Here is a 19,600-nt window from a genome sequence, read left to right as displayed (position 1 = left end):
TGACCTGCTCTATGGAGATGGAGATTTCAAGTTCCAACAGGACTTGGCGCCTGCACACAGCGCAAAATTTACCCGTGCCTGGTTTACGGACCATGGTATTTCTGTTCTAAATTGGCCCGCCAACTCCCCTGACCTTAGCCCCATAGAAAATCTGTGGGGTATTGTGAAAAGGAAGATGCAGAATGCCAGACCCAAAAACGCAGAAGAGTTGAAGGCCACTATCAGAGCAACCTGGGCTCTCATAACACCTGAGCAGTGCCAGAAACTCATCGACTCCATGCCACGCTGCATTAACGCAGTAATTGAGGCAAAAGGAGCTCCAACCAAGTATTGAGTATTGTACATGCTCATATTTTTCATTTTCATACTTTTCAGTTGGCCAACATTTCTAAAAATCCCTTTTTTGTGTTAGCCTTAAGTAATATTCTAATTTTGTGACACACGGAATTTTGGATTTTCATTTGTTGCCACTTCAAATCATCAAAATTAAATGAAATAAACATTTGAACGCATCAGTCTGTGTGCAATGAATAAATATAATGTACAAGTTACACCTTTTGAATGCAATTACTGAAATAAATCAAGTTTTTCAAAATATTCTAATTTACTGGCTTTTACCTGTATATTGCCAAAAGTATTTGGCCACCTGCCTTGAGTCACATATGAACTTGAAGTGCCATCTCATTCCTAACCAATTGGGTTCAATATGATGTCGGTCCAACTCTTCTGGGAAGGCTGTCCACAAGGTTGCGGAGTGTCTTTATAGGAATTTTCGACCATTCTTCCAAAAGCGCATTGGTGAGGTCACACACGGATGTTGGTCGAGAAGGCCTGGCTCTAAGTCTCCGTTCTAATTCATCCCAAATGGGTTCAGGTCAGGACTCTGTGCAGGCCAGTCAAGTTCATCCACACCAGACTCTGTCATCCATGTCTTTATGGACCTTGCTTTGTGCACAGTCATGTTGGAAGAGGAAGAGACCCACTCCAAATATGGAATTTTCAAAATGTTTTGGTATCCTGAAGCATTCAAAGTTCCTTTCACTGGAACTAAGGATCCAAGCCCAACTCCTGAAAAACAACCCCACACCATAATTCCTCCTCCACCAAATTTCACACTCGGCACAATGCAGTCCGAAATGTATCGTTCTCTTGGCAACCTCCAAACCCAGAATGGTCCATCAGATTGCCAGATGGAAAAGTGTGATTCATCACTCCAGAGAACACATCTCCACTGCTCTAGAGTCCAGTGGCCACGTGCTTTACACCACTGCATCCCACGCTTTGCATTGGACTTGGTGATGTATGGCTTACATGCAGCTGCTCGGCCATGGAAACCCATTCCATAAAGCTCTCTACCTACTGTACGTGGGCTAATTAGAAGGTCACATGAAGTTTGGAGTTCTGTAGCAACTGACTGTGCAGAAAATCTTTGCTCTATGCGCTTCAGCACCCGCTAACCCCTCCCTCTCTGTCAGTTTACGTGGCCTACCACTTAGTGGCTGAGTTGCTGTTGTTCCCAAACTCTTCCATTTTCTTATAATAGAGCAGACAGTTGACTTTGGAATATTTAGGAGCGAGGAAAATTTCACGACTGGATTTGTAGCACAGGTGGCATCCTATGACAGTTCCACGCTGGAAATCACTGAGAGCGGCCCATTCTTTCACAAATGTTTGTAGAAACTGTCTCCATGCCTAAGTGCTTTATTGTATACACCTGTGGCCGGGCCAAGTGATTAGGACATCTGATTCTGATCATTTGGATGGGTGGCCAAATACTTTTGGCAATATAGTGTATATTTTGATGGCCCACTAGGGGGTGCTCGCGACCCAACAATGGTTAAGAAAGACTGTTGCAGACCACAAGGAAGTATTTTACATGAAGAAAAAGCATCACAATATGACAAAAATCAAAACGATACAGCTGCAGTATCAGGACAATCCACACTGAAATAAAACACTGCCAATATTGTTGCACTTACTCTGGGTATAAGACTGGTAGAGTTGACTCTACGAAAGCGTCTCTGTAGGGCATCGTATTCCATGTTGTTGACGTCCGACTTCACTTGCTCCAGTTTCTGCCTCTCGATCAGCAGCTCCTTCAGAAGGCGCTCCATCCTGGCTCGCTGGTGGAGCAGAAGCGCTGGAGGCACCAAGAGACGGGGGAAGCATACCAGATGACGGAGATGATAAAAGCCACTGTGAGCGTCCATTTGGACAGTTATTATAGAGTTGAGTAGTAGTACTTTGTCTCAGTTTTACCTAAACACACACTCACGCATGCAAAACTCACATCACTTGCTGTTAAATATATATTGACAGACACATTATTAGGTACACTTGCACAATCTAAGACCCAACACACAAACTCTGCATATGCAATTCTGACAGTGTCAAAACTCCAGACCCTGACCGAGTGGCGAAGAATCAGCCTGCAATGCCGTTAAGTGCGACCCAAGCACTAAAAATCATAATGTAAAGAGTGGATTATTTAGATACATGCTGAAATGTTTGATACAGCTCAATGTATGGATGGGCGATACAGGCGAAATACAATATATAAATTGATAGAAATTTGGCCGACAACAGAGCTTTTAATACTATCGCTAAATTGTGATAATTAGAGATGTCCGATAATGGCTTTTTTGCCGATATCCCGATATTGTCCAACTCTTAAATGCCGATTCTGATATCAACCGATACATACAGTCGTGGAATTAACACATTATTATGCCTAATTTTGTTGTGATGCCCCGCTGGATGCATTAAACCAGTGGTCCCCAACCACCGGTCCGTGGATCGATCAATTTTTTTTTTCCAACTTTTTTTTATTGGCATTTTCAAATAGACAGAAAAAAATGCAAGTCAAAACAGTACAATTTTAAAGTCAGTAAATGATTCACACCCTTTCCCTTAAAACCCAAACCACCCACCCACCCTCCCACCCCACTCAGGTCCCACTAACGAGGGACAAATGGCATAATTATGTAACAAGTAAGACGATAAAGACAGACACATTCTCACACACACACACACACACACACACACATACATACGAGGCCAGAGACAGACAGATATATATAAAAAAAAAATATATATAATAATAATAATAAAATAAAATAAAAATTAATAATAATAATAATAATAATAATATATAATAAAATAAAAAATAGAATAAAATAATACTAATAAATAAAAGGGAGATTATTCCTCATCTGCGTCTGGGCATAGGTCATACAGCAAAAAAGGGCTCCATGAGCTTTCAAATGCTTGAACCGAGCCTTTTAGCGAAAACCTAAGTTTTTCCAGTTTTAGATTGTAGAGAACCTCTCTAATCCTCGATCAATTTTTTTAAATTAAATCAACATAATAAACACAAGATACACTTACAATTAGTGCACCAACCCAACAAACCTCCCTCCCCCATTCACACAAAAGGGTTGTTTATTTCTGTTATTAATATTTGTGGTTCCTACATTATATATCAATACAGTCTGCAGGGATACAGTCTGAGCACACATGATTGTATTTTTGTATGACCAAAAAAAAAAAAAATATATATATAAAAAAAAAAATACAAAAGCCCTAAACATCACCCATTCCTACACTGCAAAAAGTCAGTGTTCAAATACCCATCCATCCATCTTCTTCCGCTTATCCGAGGTCGGGTCGCGGGGGCAGCAGCCTAAGCAGGGAAGCCCAGACTTCCCTCTCCCCAGCCACTTCGTCCAGCTCCTCCCGGGGGATCCCGAGGCGTTCCCAGGCCAGCCGGGAGACATAGTCTTCCCAACGTGTCCTGGGTCTTCCTCGTGGCCTCCTACCGGTCGGACATGCCCTAAACACCTCCTTAGGGAGGCGCTCGGGTGGCATCCTGACCAGATGCCCGAACCACCTCATCTGGCTCCTCTCGATGTGGAGGAGCAGCGGCTTTACTTTGAGCTCCCCCCGGATGGCAGAGCTTCTCACCCTATCTCTAAGGGAGAGCCCTGCCACCCGGCGGAGGAAACTCATTTCGGCCGCTTCTACCCGTGATCTTGTCCTTTCGGTCATAACCCAAAGCTCATGACCATAGGTGAGGATGGGAACGTAGATCGACCGGTAAATCGAGAGCTTTGCCTTCCGGCTCAGCTCCTTCTTCACCACAACGGATCGATACAGCGTCCGCATTACTGAAGACGCCGCACCGATCCGCCTGTCGATCTCACGATCCACTCCTCCCTCACTCGTGAACAAGAAAAAAAAATACAAAAATTGGGGGTATTTTATTTGAACTAAGCAAAATTATCTGCCAATAGAACAAGAAAATTCGGCTTGTCAAGACTTTCCAAAACAAGTAAAAATAGCTAACCTCAATGAACCTATTCTATTACCATTGTTGGTATATCATTATTCCTACATTGTTGATACAAATTAATGTTACAGTGTAATAATTATTGTTACCTGTGGTAATGCCACTATGATACAACATCTGTATTATAATCCTTGAACAAAGTAACAGTGAAACTCATGTGAATAATCACTGAATGGAGAACTGGGGGGTGGGATTAAATAAGTTATCTTCTTCCCACTCCCTTTCAGGCAAAACTGGACAATCATGCATTACATACTATACATTATCTTTTGCACTATATTAATTTATATTATTATGTGTTGTCAACTTTGTACTTTTTTATGTCATTGCCTGAAATAAAGAAATACCGGTAAATGAAAAAAAAAAAAAAAAAAGAACCCAAAAACACCTTAAAATAAGTATATTCTCACTAATAACAAGTGCACTTTTCTTGGTAGAAAAAAAAGACCTTTCTGCTCAATATGTTGAACTTGAAAAATATTCTAAAATTAAGTAAATGCTAGTGCCATTATCTTGACATCATGATATGCGCTCAGCATCATGATTTTTTTTTCATGCTTGAAGTAAGAAATTATTACTTTAAAAAAGCAGTTTTATACTTGTGAGTGTTGATGACACAGCTTTGCAACAGTTGATATTCTAGTTTCAAGCATGTTTTACTCAATATAGGTCATCAAATCTCTGCTACAAGCTGTAATATCTTACTGAGATCATTTAGGACCAAAACCCTTAAAACAAGTACAACACTCTAACATAAAATCTGGTTAGTGAGAAGAATTATCTTATCAGACAGACAATAAGCAAATATCAGCCTTATTTGAGATATTTCATCTTACTTAGATTTCAGTTTTTGCAGGGTAGCTTAATGGATTGTGCAGGTGTACCTAATAAAATGGCTGACGGATGTAGATAATCCACAACACATCAAACTGTCCCCTACCTTGAGTGTAGGCGTAGTCATCGGAGCCCGAGCTGGAACGCCGGTGCGTTTGGCGAAACTGACTGGCCACGTTCCCCGGCAGCGCGGAGATGGGCAGGATGGGCGGAGGGGCGGCATTCTTCTCCCCCTGGTCGACGATGTTGAGGAGCGACTCGGCCTCAGCCACGGGAGGCGAGCTGGGCGGTCTCTGGGCCTGCCCTCCGGTCATTTTGATCTGGAAGGTGTACGCGGACTGGCCCGGCTGCGGCGAGGAGGCGGGCCGAGGCCTTGCGGGGCTGTGGTGCTGCAGGTACTTTCCCGCGTGGTAGGGCGCCGATCCTGGAGGTCCACTTAGGGCGACGCCCCTGGAAGGCGAGCTGGGCGAAGGACTGGTGGTCATGTAAAGCGCTGCCTGGGGGTGGGGGGTGTGCACGGGGGAGTTGCTGCGAGGCCGCGGTCCTTCCAGGGTAATCTCGATCTGGTTCTTGTGGGAGCTCTTGGAGTGGTAGGGCCTGTAGGCGGGGGGCTGCTGCTGGTGGTGGTAGGACATGCTGGGGTGTGTCGGCGAGTTAATGGGGAGGAAGACGTATTGCTGGTGCTGGGACGGCTGCTGAGGTTGCACCTGATGCTGAGGTTGCACCTGATGCTGAGGTTGCACCTGATGCTGGGGTTGCACCTGATGCTGGGGGGAACTGTACGGCGAGCCATAAGTAGGGGTGCTGTAGGGGGACTGGTGGTGATAAACGGTGGTACCCGAGGACGGCCACGGTGGCGGCTGTGGGCTCTGGGAGGGCGAGGGTCGGATATAAATGGTGCTGCCACTGTTAGCATAGTGCCCGGGGGGTATCTGCAACGCCTGTGGGGCATTGGGTATACTTTGCGAAAGTGTTACCGCGATAGGGTTCATAGTATAGCGCGTGACGGGGGAGAAGGTGGGGGACATACTCTGAATCGGCGGCGGGGTGGGAGTGCTCGCCGAACGGCTCTGGTCGTTGATGAAGAACGGATTGTAACCGGCGGAGGGGGCCATGGCGGCGGGCGCCGACAGGGGCTCAGGGTAGTTGGGTCTCTGGGGATCGATGTGGCTGTCACTGGTGCTGTGGACCAGCGAGCGCCCTGCCGCCGCTCCATTTGGCTTGTTGACGTCCGAGCCCTGGTAGCCCAGGTTAATGTGGAGCATGTGATTGCGACTCACCTCCTCCGGACTGTGATGGAAATCCCCATAGAGGTATCGGTTACTCTCCAGGGCCAGCAGGTGGCAGCAGCGATCTAGGTTGTTGTTGTTCTGAGAGGAACAGAATCATTCAGTCAATATTTTCCTAAATGGACCAGCTGTACTACAAACTCATCAAAGGAGCAATCACAAGATATGTTGTTTATCTCACACTTGTTAAAGCATACTTGCCAACCTTGAGACCTCCGATTTTGGGAGGTGGGGGTCGGGGGTAGGGCAGGGGCGTGGTCAGGGGCGTGATCAAGATATATATATATATACATATATATATATATATATATATATGAAATACTTGACTTTCAGTGAATTCTAGCTATATATATATATATATATATATATATATATATATATATACATATACATATATATATATATATATATATATATAAATAAATAAAATAAATACTTGAATTTCAGTGTTCATTTATTTACACATATACACACACATAACACTCCTCTACTCATTGTTGAGTTAAGGGTTGAATTGTCCATCCTTGTTCTATTCTCTGTCACTATTTCAGAACACACACATTATACAAATATACATTATAAAATCAATAAGAAAACGGGAGCTCTAATTTGGGAGTCTGAATTAGGATCAGAAGTTCCTATATAAACATTGCGTACTCACGTCGCCTTTTTGTATTGATTACTGCAGCTGTGCACTGGATTCATTCACAAATACAAACTACAACTCACAAACACTTTAGAGTTAGGCTCCACCATCAGAATGTGTACTTAAACTTATAAAGATCACATGGATATTATTCAGTGAGTTGATTCACCAAAACTAACCTGTTATACAGGAGGAAAAAGCACACAGGACGTTTCAATTGTTCACAGACTGGTCGCGCTCATCAGAATGACAAGACACTTCCGGTCTGCAGGTGATAGCATTCAATTGGGAAGAAACGTCCTACTGCCCCCTACTGACCAATGTGAATACTGATAAATGTGTAATGACAGCTCCAAAAACGAATTCAAACCACAAAATAAAACAAATAAATCAACACAAAAATGTGACACATTATGGGTGGGTCACATATGCATGTACAGTAGATGGCAGTATTGTCCTGTTTAAAAGTGTCACAACATTGCTGTTTACGGCAGACGAAGTGCTTTACGGTAGACGAACACTTGACTGCTGTTGTTGTGTGTTGTTACCGCGCTGGGAGGACGTTAATGAAACTGCCTAACAATAAACCCACATAAGAAACCAAGAACTCGCCCTCGATTATTAGCTGCTTATATTGTGGGAAAGCGGACGTGTGAACAGGCTGTCAACACGTCACTCAGGTCCGCATGGAGCTGGAGGGGGCGTGGCCTCCAGCTCCGCCTGAATTTCGGGAGAAAATTTGTCCCAGGAGGTTTTCGGGAGAGGCGCTGAATTTTGGGAGTCTCCCGGAAAATCCGGGAGGGTTGGCAAGTCTGTGTTAAAGGGGAACTGGAATGTTGCCTATCATTCACCATCCTAATGCAAGATAAGAACACGTTTTTCTGTTTTTTTATGCATTCTAGTTTGTAATATATGGCAAGAACAAGGTGGCTAACAATGCATCTAATGCAGGGGTGTCAAACTCATTTTAGATCGGGGGCCACATGGAGAAAAATCTACTCCCAAATGGGCCAAGTTGGTAAAATCGCGGCACAATAACTTAAAAATAAAGACAACTTCAGATGGTTTTCTTTGTTTAAAAATAGAACAAGCACATTCTGAAAATGGACAAATCATAATGTTTTTTTTTTTTTTACACTTGCATGTCGGGGTTAATAGTATTCTATCTTTGTCGTTATTTATACTTTCTGAATAAATTATGTGATAATGTTCATCAGTCAACTCCATCCATCCATCCATTTTTCTACCGCTTATTCCCTTCGGGGTCGCTCATTAGTGTTAATTTTCAATCTATCAAGATAACAAAATTATATCAAAATAAAATTACAGGATGTTATTTTAGTACATAACTTGCCAACCTTGAGACCTCCGATTTCGGGAGGTGGGGGCGTGGTTAAGAGGGGAGGATTATATTGACAGCTAGAATTCACCAAGTCAAGTATTTCATACATATATATATATATATATATATATATATATTTATTTATGCAAGTTTGAAGTATCAATTATCCAAACAGTTTTGTTTGCATATTTTCAGGATATATATATATATATATGAAAATATGCAAACAAAACAAAAATAAATAAACACAGTTTTGTTTGCATATTTTCAGGATATATATATATATATATATATATATATATATATATATGCAAACAAAACAAAAATAAATAAACACAGTTTTGTTTGCATATTTTCAGGATATATATATATATATATATATATATATATATATATATATATATATATATATATCCTGAAAATATGCAAACAAAACTGTTTATTTATTTTTGTTTTGTTTGCATATTTTCAGGATATATATATATATATATATCCTGAAAATATGCAAACAAAACTGTGTTTAGATAATTGATACTTCAAACTTGCATAAATAAATATTAAGGAATATAACATAACTTGGCTTCTGAGAGTTTCAAAATGTAATGAATAAAATGCTAAAGTTGTTGATAAACAAGCAATTATTTCAATAATTAAATATGGTCATTTTAATTTAAAATCAATTATTCCAAATATGTTTATTTTAATGTATAATTCTATGGCTGGATGTAATAAGGAGTCAGGAAAAAATACAAATAAAAATACAATGAATTTTGATGTTTTTAGCAAAATATAGTTTTTTTTTTTAAATTAACAAATATATTTATTTTTAGGCAAGTTAAACATAATAATACAATTTATCTCTAGTCTGGATGATTTAGTTCTTGTCCCCCTGTTGTCCTGTCATGAAAAAAGGCTGTCCTCACTCAGGTCCGCATGGAACTGGAGGGGGCGTGGCTTCCAGCTCCGGCTGATAATCGGGAGATTTTCGGGAGAATATTTGTCCCGGGAGGTTTTCGGGAGAGGCGCTGAATTTCGGGAGTCTCCCGGAAAATTCGGGAGGGTTGGCAAGTAGGTTTTAGTAGTTTGATCATTTTCCTCGACTGGTGCACTAACATCATGTGGTTTATTTTATTTTTTTTACATATGTAGCATAAGCTACAAAAATACAAATAATTGTTATTGCAACATCTAGTGGACACATTTAGAACAGCGGTTTCTTTCATTCCAAAATTTCAGCTCATTTTTATACTTAGCAATCTCATCCCGCGGGCCGGAAAACAACTGTTCTTGATACTCTACTCCACCCATACAGCCCTCTAAAAAAACATCCAAAACCTGCCAACTGACCTGAATATTAAACAAGTAGGAGCGATATTGTTATTAAAAGCGCTAACGCCAAGGAACTACTTTTAGCAGCGCCGTGATCACAGAGAGCTAACTAGCTTATGCTGCCATTATAACAGTGGTTCTCAAATGGGGGTACGCGTACCCCTGGGGGTACTTGAAGGTATGCCAAGGGGTACGTGAATTTTTTTTTAAATGTTCTAAAAATAGCAACAATTCAAAAATCCTTTATAAATATATTTATTGAATAATACTTTAACAAAATATGAATGTAAGTTCATAAACTGAACATCAAATCAAGTAGGCTATTCCATTCATTACAATGCAACAATGCAATATTCAGTGTTGACAGCTAGATTTTTTTGTGGACATGTTCCATAAATATTGATGTTAAAGATTTCTTTTTTTTTTGTTAACAAATGTTTAGAATTAAGTTCATGAATCCAGATGGATCTCTATTACAATCCCCAAAGATGGCACTTTAAGTTGATGTACTTCTATGTGTAGAAATCTTTATTAGGGCCCGCATGGCCCATTGTATAAGGACTACCAAAGGGAGTCCTTATGCAATGGGACATAAGGACCTATTGAATTTGTAAGGTTTTATTAGGGCCCGCATGGCCCATTGTATAAGGACTCCCAAAGGGAGTCCTTATGCAATGGGACATAATTAGGGCCCGCATGGCCCATTGTATAAGGACTCCCAAAGGGAGTCCTTATACAATGGGACATAAGGACCTATTGAATTTGTAAGGTTTTATTATTCTTTATTCTTCCGCTGCCACTTTAAACTGTAATTTTACCCACTTAACATGCTTCAAAACTCACCATATTTGACCCACACATCAGGACCTGCGAAAATTGCCTTTTTTAAAAAAAAAACGAACCACAAAACTCAAAATTGCGCTCTAGCGCCCCCTACGGAAAAAAAAACTAGACTGCCTGTAACTCCCACTAGGAAGGTCGGAGAGACATAAAACAAAAACCTTTATGTAGTTGTGACTTAAACCTAGATTTCATAATAGTATATTCTCGGGCAAAAATCATCAGGAAGTTGGCAATTCCCCCTTCAAGACAAAAAAGTACTAAAAACAGTCACTTTTGCCTCTTTGAGCTGTAATTTGACCCCCTTAACATGCTTCAAAACTCACCGAACTGAACACACAAATCAGGACTGGCAAAAATTGTGATCTAATAAAAAAACCTAACCCCAAATCTCAAAATTGTGCTCTAGCGCAATTTTTTTATGAAACGCACAAAAAACTGCTCCTCGGATGAAAAAACTGACCAAACTGCCTGTAACTCTCCCTGGGAAGGTCGGAGAGACATGAAACAAAAACCTCTATGTAGCTCTCACTTAGACCTACATTTCATAAATTGACAACCCCCAGCAAAAATCAACAGGAAGTTTGCTATTCCCCCTTCAAAACAAAGTTTTTGTAAAAACCGGTCACCTTCCTTCAAAAACTATCTCCTCTGAGCGCGTTTGTCGTTTCGGCTTCAAACTAACACAGGAGAGAGATTAAACCCTTGTGTATACAATAACAGAACAGCGTTTTAATACCTGCTCCGGTTTTGATTTTATGACCCTTCAAAGACCCGCTGCGCTGATGCTGCTGCGCTGCTGTTTTTTTTAAGATGGCTGCGTAAAAGCAGGAAGCACCAACGTGCCCACACAATGCAGACAAGGTAGGTACACTAGACAAAAGTCTTGGGACACTTCAGACTAAAAGTAGACAAAAGTATTGGGACACTTAGGACTAGCACCTGCCAAATACGCGGGCCCGACCAACGCTGCTTGCAGCTTTAATTTATAATTGAATCACTTGTTTATTTTTCAACAAGTTTTTAGTTATTTTGATATCTTTTTTTTCCAAATAGTTAAAGAAAGACCACTACAAATGTTATACAATTTAATAAATCAGAAACGGATGACATAGTGCTATATTTTACTTAAGGCTGAAACGACGCGTCGACATAGTCGACGTCATCGGTTACGTAAATACGTCGACGCCGTTTTTGTGCGTCGGCGCGTCGCATATTTACGTCACACTACTGTCATGGCGGAGCGCAAAGCAGACGATGCGAGCGAGGGGAAAAAAGCACGCCAAAAGTCGTCAAAAGTGTCTGAGTATTTCAATAAACGGCCTAATAATGTTGTTGTATGCACACTGTGTCGAGCGGAAATGGCCTATCATAGCAGCACAACGGCTATGAACAAACATTTGAAAAGAAAACCCCCGACAGCGTTCTTGCCATCACCATCAACAAGTCAATCGTCCGCGTGCGTATACGTTGTCATTATTACACAAAAACATGAATGTGTCATTTGTATCTGCGTTGTAAATTCATAAACTAAAGCACCGTTTGCTCTGAGAGGCGCGTTTGGCGTGCCTGTTCAGTGTTTACAAAGACGCGCTCCTCTTTAACGCTGTGGAGAGGCGGCGGCGGCGAGCGAGCGGCGAGGCGGGGCGCGCCGGGAGCGACGCCGCAAGAGACAGGGGACGACGAGCGAGCGAGGAAGAGGAGCTGAAAAGCGAGGAAAGAAAGAGAAAAGAGTTGGAAGAGAAAAGACTTTGTGTAAAATTAAAAGATTGTAAACCTGGCAAAGCCGTCTGGCGTTCAGTCTGTCGGTCCTGAAAGAACCCCACGGCACAAGACGTGTCACAAACGCTAACGTTAATTAGTTGTGCAAATACCTTTTACAACATTAACAGTTACATATACTATGTACAAACCAACAATTAACTTTCACTTTAATCATACTATCATTGTTGTGTTATTAAGCAAAATAAGCAATACTTTTACTTTTGTTGAAATGTTTACACTGTACACTTTTTTGTATTGGATGTTTAGCTTTATTTTTGCACATTTTAGCAAATAAGCAATACTTTTACTTTTGTTGAAATGTTTACACTTGTTACAGAATATTTCCGTTTTGCACTTTTTTGTATTGGATGTTTATCTTTATTTTTGCACATTTTAAAGCAAAATAAGCAATACTTTTACTTTTTAAATGCTTATACTATTCCAGAATATTAAGATTTGCACTGGATGTTTACTTTTATATTTGCACATTAAAAAGCAAATAAGCTACTTTTAATTTTGTTAAATGTTAAAAGTTTTAAATGTTTACATTGTTACAGAATATTTTGTCATGTTGAGTGGCCATACTTTTTTTTTGTAAATAAAAGCCATGCCTTTTGAAAAAACTGGCCTACATTTATTTTTTCCTCTTCATTTTAAATAAAAAAAATAATCGGTAAAAGGAAAAATAATCTATAGATTAATGGAAAAAATAATCTATAGATTAACCGATTAATCGAAAAAATAATCTATAGATTAATCGATAGAAAAATAATCGTTAGCTGCAGCCCTAATTTTACTTCTTTATCTCTTTTTTTCAACCAAAAATGCTTTGCTCTGATTAGGGGGCACTTGAATTAAAAAAAATGTTCACAGGGGGTACATCACTGAAAAAAGGTTGAGAACCACTGCATTATAACATGCTGCATGGCCTCTAAATTGGTAAACGTTCATTCTAGATCAGGTGTCGCCATCCCTTCGATCGTGATTGACCAGTCGATCTTTGAGACAATCCCGGTCGATCGCAAAAATATCAGAAAAATTATTAATATTACACTCCCACTCAGAGAATTAACAACAGACGCGCTATCAGGCAAGCATTTTTAAACCTGAATATGCCCCGCCTCTTTCTCTTCAGCCTCTCTCCACACCGCGGCCACACCCTCCGAGCGCGGCCTTGCGTTACACCCGCTCGTCTTGCAAACCCGCACTGCATGACGTGCTCGTAAATCATCGCAACAATGCATTAAGGCTGACTGTTGCAACGCATCGGACATTTTCTTGCATCCAACATCAAACAACTCTTGATAAAAGAAGGCGGTGGCTAAAGAAGAACTTCTATCACACAGGATAAACCCGCCAGGTGAACATCTGGTTTCACTACTCCCGGTTCTGACGTAAAACAACCATGTGACTCATGTCCCATAAGTAAGCATAGGACAGGGGTCGGCAACCTTTACCAGTCAAAGAGCCACTTTGATCAGTTTCAGAAATTATAGAAAACAATGGGAGCCGCAAACATTTTTTGAAATTTAAAATGAAATAACACTGCATACAAAGTTGTTTTTTTTGCTTTGTGCTATGTATAAACCAGGGGTCTCAGACACGCTGCCCACACCTTAATAAGGAATTTGAATGCTGGTGCGGCACGCGGGTTTTATATGAATGGCGATTGTCAGCGTCATGCGTGCCGAGATGGTACAGCATATAGCACCCACTACAACCAGCGTGCCTGATCAGCCACACGTTGTGTGGGCTTCCGTTTGCTCACGTAAGTGACAGCAAGGCATACTTGGTCAACAACCACACAGGTTACACTGACGGTGGCGGTATAAAAAAAAACTTTAAAACTCTTACTAATAATGCGCCACACTGTGAACCCACACCAAACAAGAATGACAAACACATTTCGGGAGAACATCTGCACCGTAACACAACAGAACACATACCCAGAATCCCATGCAGCCCTAACTCTTCCGGGATACATTACACACCCCCGCTACCAAACCCCGCCCACCTCAACCGACGCACAGAGGGTATTAACATGCTTCAAAACTCACCATATTTGACCCACACATCAGGACCTGCGAAAATTGCCTTTAAAAAAAAAAAAACCCCACAAAACTCAAAATTGCGCTCTAGCGCCCCCTAGAAAAAAAACAACTAGACTGACCGTAACTCCCACTAGGAAGGTCGGAGAGACATGAAACAAAAACCTCTATGTAGGTCTGACTCAGACCTAGATTTTATAATAGTACATTCTCGGGCTAAAATCAAAAGGAAGTTGGCAATTCCCCCTTCAAGACAAAAAAGTACTAAAAACAGTCACTTTTGCCTCTTTGAGCTGTATTTTGACCCCCTTAACATGCTTCAAAACTCACCAAACTGAACGCACAAATCAGGACTGGCAAAAATTGCGATCTAGTAAAAAACCTAACCCCAAATCTCAAAATTGCGCTCTACCGCAATTTTTGAATAAAACGCAGAAAAAACTGCTCCTCGGAAGAAATAAATGACAAAACTGCCTGTAACTCCCACTGGGAAGGTCGGAGAGACATGAAACAAAAACCTCTATGTAGGTCTCACTTAGAACTGCATTTCATAAATTGACAACCCCCAGCAAAAATCAACAGGAAGTTTGCTATTCCCCCTTCAAAACAACATTTTTTGTAAAAACCGGTCACCTTTCTTCAAACATTATCTCCTCTGAGCACGTTTGTTGTTTCGGCTTCAAACTAACACAGGAGAGAGATTGAACCCTTCTGATTGAAAGTTGGCGAAAGAGTTTTGATACCTGCTCCGGTTTTGATTTTATGACCCTTCAAAGAACCGCTGCGCTGATGCTGCTGCGCTGCTGTTTTTTTTAAGATGGCTGCTTAAAAGCAGGATGCACCAGCGTGCCCACACAATGCAGACTAGGTAGGTACACTAGACAAAAGTATTGGGACACTTATGACTGTCACTGGACAAAAGTATTGGGACACTAAAGCCGAAAACTGGACAAAAGTATTGGGACACTTGGGACTACAACTTGACAAAAGTATTGGGACACTTACGACTAAAAGTAGACAACAGTATTGGGAAACTTAGGACTACCACTGGACAAAAGTATTGGGACACTTACACTGGACAAAGGTATTGGGACACTTGGGACTAAAACTTGACAAAAGTATTGGGACACTTAGGACTAGCACCTGCCAAATACGCGGGCCCGACCAATGCTGCTTGGAGCCGCGGGTTGCCGACCCCTGGCATAGGATGAACAAATATACTACGGTACTAAGGGCCATAAACAGTTAGCTTCTACAGCAGGGCGGCACAGGGGCCATTTTTGCAGGCCAGTAACTCCTTTGTCATTGGCCCTAGGCACATTACAAAAAACAGCAGCATAAATTGAGAAAACAGCAAGAAACACAATGAGAAAAAGCCAGAATGTTGACATCAGCCAATAATGACACAAAGCTTTGTTTTTTAAATAAACTAAAAACCATAAATTATTATATATACACAGTGTATATACAGTCACGATCAAAAGTTGACATACACTTGTAAAGAACATAATGTCATGGCTGTCTTGAGTTTCCAATACTTTCTACAACTCTTATTTTTTGTTATGTAGTGATTGGAGCACATACTTGTTGGTTACAAAAAAACATTCATGAAGTTTGGGTCATTTATGAATTTATTATGTCTACTGAAAATGTGCTGGGTCAAAAGTATACATACAGCAATGTTAATATTTGCTTACATGTCCCTTGGCAAGTTTACCTGCAATAAGGCACTTTTGGTAGCCATCCACAAGCTTCTGCTTGAATTTTTGACCACTCCTCTTGACAAAATTGGTGCAGTTCAGCTAAATGTGTTAGTTTTCTTTCATGGACTTGTTTCTTTAGCATTGTCCACACGTTTAAGTCAGGACTTTGGGAAGGCCATTCTAAAACCTTCATTCTAGCCTGATTTAGCCATTCCTTTACCACTTTTGACGTGTGTTTGGGGTCATTGTCCTGTTGGAACACCCAACTGCGCCCAAGACCCAACCTCCGGGCTGATGATTTTAGCTTGTCCTGAAGAATTTGGAGGTAATCCTCCTTTTAGTGTTGCCAATCAACCTATCCCCAGATGCATGTCTTTGGGGGTGGGAGGAAGCCGGAGTACCCGGAGGGAACCCACGCAGTCACGGTGGGGAACATGCAAACTCCACACAGAAAGATCCCGAGCGCAAGATCGAACCCAGGACTCCTCAGGACCTTCGTAGTGTGAGGCACATGCACTAACCCCTGTTTCACCGTGCTGCCCAAGAAGATGAAGATGAAATAAATAAACCAAATTACAGTATGTTATTAATGTTGAAAAGTACATACAGGTTTTGGAGCAACATATGTTGCCATCCAAGCAACGTTATCATGGACGCCCCTGCTTATTTCAGCAAGACAATGCCAAGCCACGTGTTACAACAGCGTGGCTTCATAGTAAAAGATTGGCTAGACTGGCCTGCCTGTAGTCCAGACCTGTCTCCCATTGAAAATGTGTGGTGCATTATGAAGGCTAAAATATCAGAAGGGAGACTGTTGAACAACTTAAGCTGTACACCAAGCAAGAATGGGAAATAATTCCACTTCAAAAATGTGTCTCCTCAGTTCCCAAACCTTTACTGAGTGTTGTTAAAAGGAAAGGCCATGTAACACAGTGGTAAAAATGCGCCTGTGACAACTTTTTTGCAACCTGCTGCTGCCATCAAATTCTAAGTTAATGATTATTTGCCAAAAAAAAAATTCAGTTTCTCGGTTTGAATATTAAATATCTTGTCTTTGCAGTCTATTCAATTGAATATAAGTTAAAAAGGGTTTGCAAATCATTGTATTCTGTTTTTATTTACCATTTGCACAACGTGACAACTTCACTGCTTTTGGGTTTTGTACATAAAACCTTGATGGAGGTTTTTTTGAGCGCTTTATAGGCGGAATATTATTGTTAGCGGACTTTTGCTAGAGTTTATTTACTAGTTAAAATGCATACAAAAAAAGATTGTGTGCGTTAGTTTTCATGCTGTACGCAGACAATACCATTTTTGGTGAAGAACACAATTGGTAGCCACTTTAGTTTGCCCACTAAAAGTTTTCATAAGGTGTGTTTTACCTGCCAAATCACAGTCAGGAAAAAAATGGCAGCGTCACATGACCAAGGTGCTGCTGAGACAATACTTAAATGTGGGTGCAGTTGAAAGTCATTGTCAGGTGAAACCGTCCCAAGAATGATTACTGCGTCAATACGCAACGCATTCAAATTATGTTTTACTCATTTGACCTTCATTCAACAGCAACTGCAGTGTTAAGTTGAAGGCATGCATACGACAGCCACAGCAAATTAACTCTACTAACCTAATGCATACCTGCCAACTTTCGAAATCAGAAAAACCTAGTAGCCAGGGTCCAGGGGCCGAAGGCCCCGGTAGGTCCAGGACAAAGTCCTGGTGGGGGTTTCGCCCCCCCGACGCAAAATGATTATTAGCATTCAGACAGGTTAAAATGTTGCTAAAACCATCACTTTTCTACCAGTCACAGTGACTTTTCAAAACAAAAATATTACAGCAAAAATCATATGGGTTGATTGACATGTTTATTCTGTAAACTAACTTCAATAGTTTGAAATTATTTTGACAGTTAATGCCAGTTATCCTGTCAACCTTTCACAAGACTTCAATTTGTTAATTGAAAGTATAAACACTTTTTACAGTAAACAAATGGTAAAACAGTACTAAACAATTCCAATTAAAAAAAAATGGGTGTCATTATTAACTTTCTGTCCAAGCTTGTATAATCTACTGCCTTGTTCAATTGTAAAAAATATTCTGTGCCTAAAATTCACAATTCTATCACAATTATCATACTGTAAACATGGTAAGCTAACTTCATTAAAATTAATAGTCCTGTCAATAGCATGGAATTACAATTCAAATGTAGTTTTTTTGTAAGCCTTTCAAAAGAATTCAAAATATGAAAAATTAATGAAAATTAATTTAAGCCATCAGACACTTGAAAAGTGGCACATCACATCTCTAATGTAATCATTTTAACTTCCATCCATCCATCCATCCATTTTCTACCGCTTAATCCCTTCGGGGTCACGGGGGGCGCTGGAGCCTATCTCAGCTACAATCGGGCGGAAGGCGGTGTACACCCTGGACAAGTCGCTACCTCATCACAGGGCCAACACAGATTGACAGACAACTTTCACACTCACATTCACACACTAGGGCCAATTTAGTGTTGCCAATCAACCTATCCCCAGGTGCATGTCTTTGGAGGTGGGAGGAAGCCGGAGTACCCGGAGGGAACCCACGCAGTCACGGGGAGAACATGCAAACTCCACACAGAAAGATCCCGAGCCCGGGATTGAACCCAGGACTGCTCAGGACCTTCGTATTGTGAGGCAGACGCACTAACCCCTCTTCCACCGTGCTGCCCTCATTTTAACTTTTCAACAGAAATAGCACTGCAAAAATATTAAGGACATACTTCTGTATTTTGGTAGTTATGCTGTCAACATTTAACAAGATTTCTTCAACTTGGACTTGAAAGCATAAATAGTATAAACACTTTTAACAGTATAACAGTACTAAACAATTCCAATAGATAACATTGGTGTCATTACCTTTTTGTGGCTAAAATCCAAATTTATTCTATCAGATTGATAATACTGCAAAAATGATATGGTAACTTTATGATAAGTTTACTTCATTAAAATGTAATTCAATAGCATCATTAGCATGGAACTACAATTCAATTGCAGTATCGCTAGCAACGGCATTAGACTTGTGTTTTTTTGTCCCAACGTGGTCTTTTACATCGCTAATTCCTCCGTGTCCGATCGAAAAATCTTGTCTGCACAAGGTGCAATTCGCATAGTTTTCACCCTTTTTGGAACGGATAATTATTCCCGGATAGGCTTTTGAATATTCTTCACGGAATGACTGCCAGTTTTCTTTTCGGTTTAAGACTCGTTTGCGATTTTTCTCCGGCTGATTCCATGATCGTTCGCTCGTTTGGAAACAATGGCAACTGGTGCCTCGTGCTTGGCAGCGGTGCTATAAATAGCCTCGCGCATGGCATTCGGAATGGCTCGATAGGAAGTTACGGGAAGCAGTGTCGATTGTCATTGTTGTTACGAGATTTCGTAAATAAAACTTAAAAAAAAAAATTTTTTTTTAATTA

The 19,600-nt window shown here is 40.7% G+C and overlaps 1 protein-coding gene across 2 annotated transcripts in view; it reads right to left on the bottom strand.

The window, feature by feature from the left end:
• tab3 (TGF-beta activated kinase 1 (MAP3K7) binding protein 3) overlaps positions 1–19,600 on the bottom strand; it is a 45,655-nt gene that overhangs the window by 9,853 nt on the left and 16,202 nt on the right. For both annotated transcript variants that reach the window (XM_061976176.2, XM_061976177.2), the window contains 2 exons: positions 5,289–6,552; positions 1,980–2,140 (listed from right to left, as the gene is read on the bottom strand). In XM_061976176.2, the coding sequence (XP_061832160.2) occupies positions 1,980–2,140; positions 5,289–6,552 (1,425 nt within the window). The remainder of the gene's footprint in view (positions 1–1,979; positions 2,141–5,288; positions 6,553–19,600) is intronic.

Source organism: Nerophis lumbriciformis, linkage group LG14 (genome assembly GCF_033978685.3).
Source record: "Nerophis lumbriciformis linkage group LG14, RoL_Nlum_v2.1, whole genome shotgun sequence".
In the NCBI taxonomy this organism is placed as follows: Eukaryota; Metazoa; Chordata; class Actinopteri; order Syngnathiformes; family Syngnathidae; genus Nerophis; species Nerophis lumbriciformis.
Note: the sequence above shows the minus strand (reverse complement) of the source record. Positions and strands in the feature narration are given on the sequence as shown.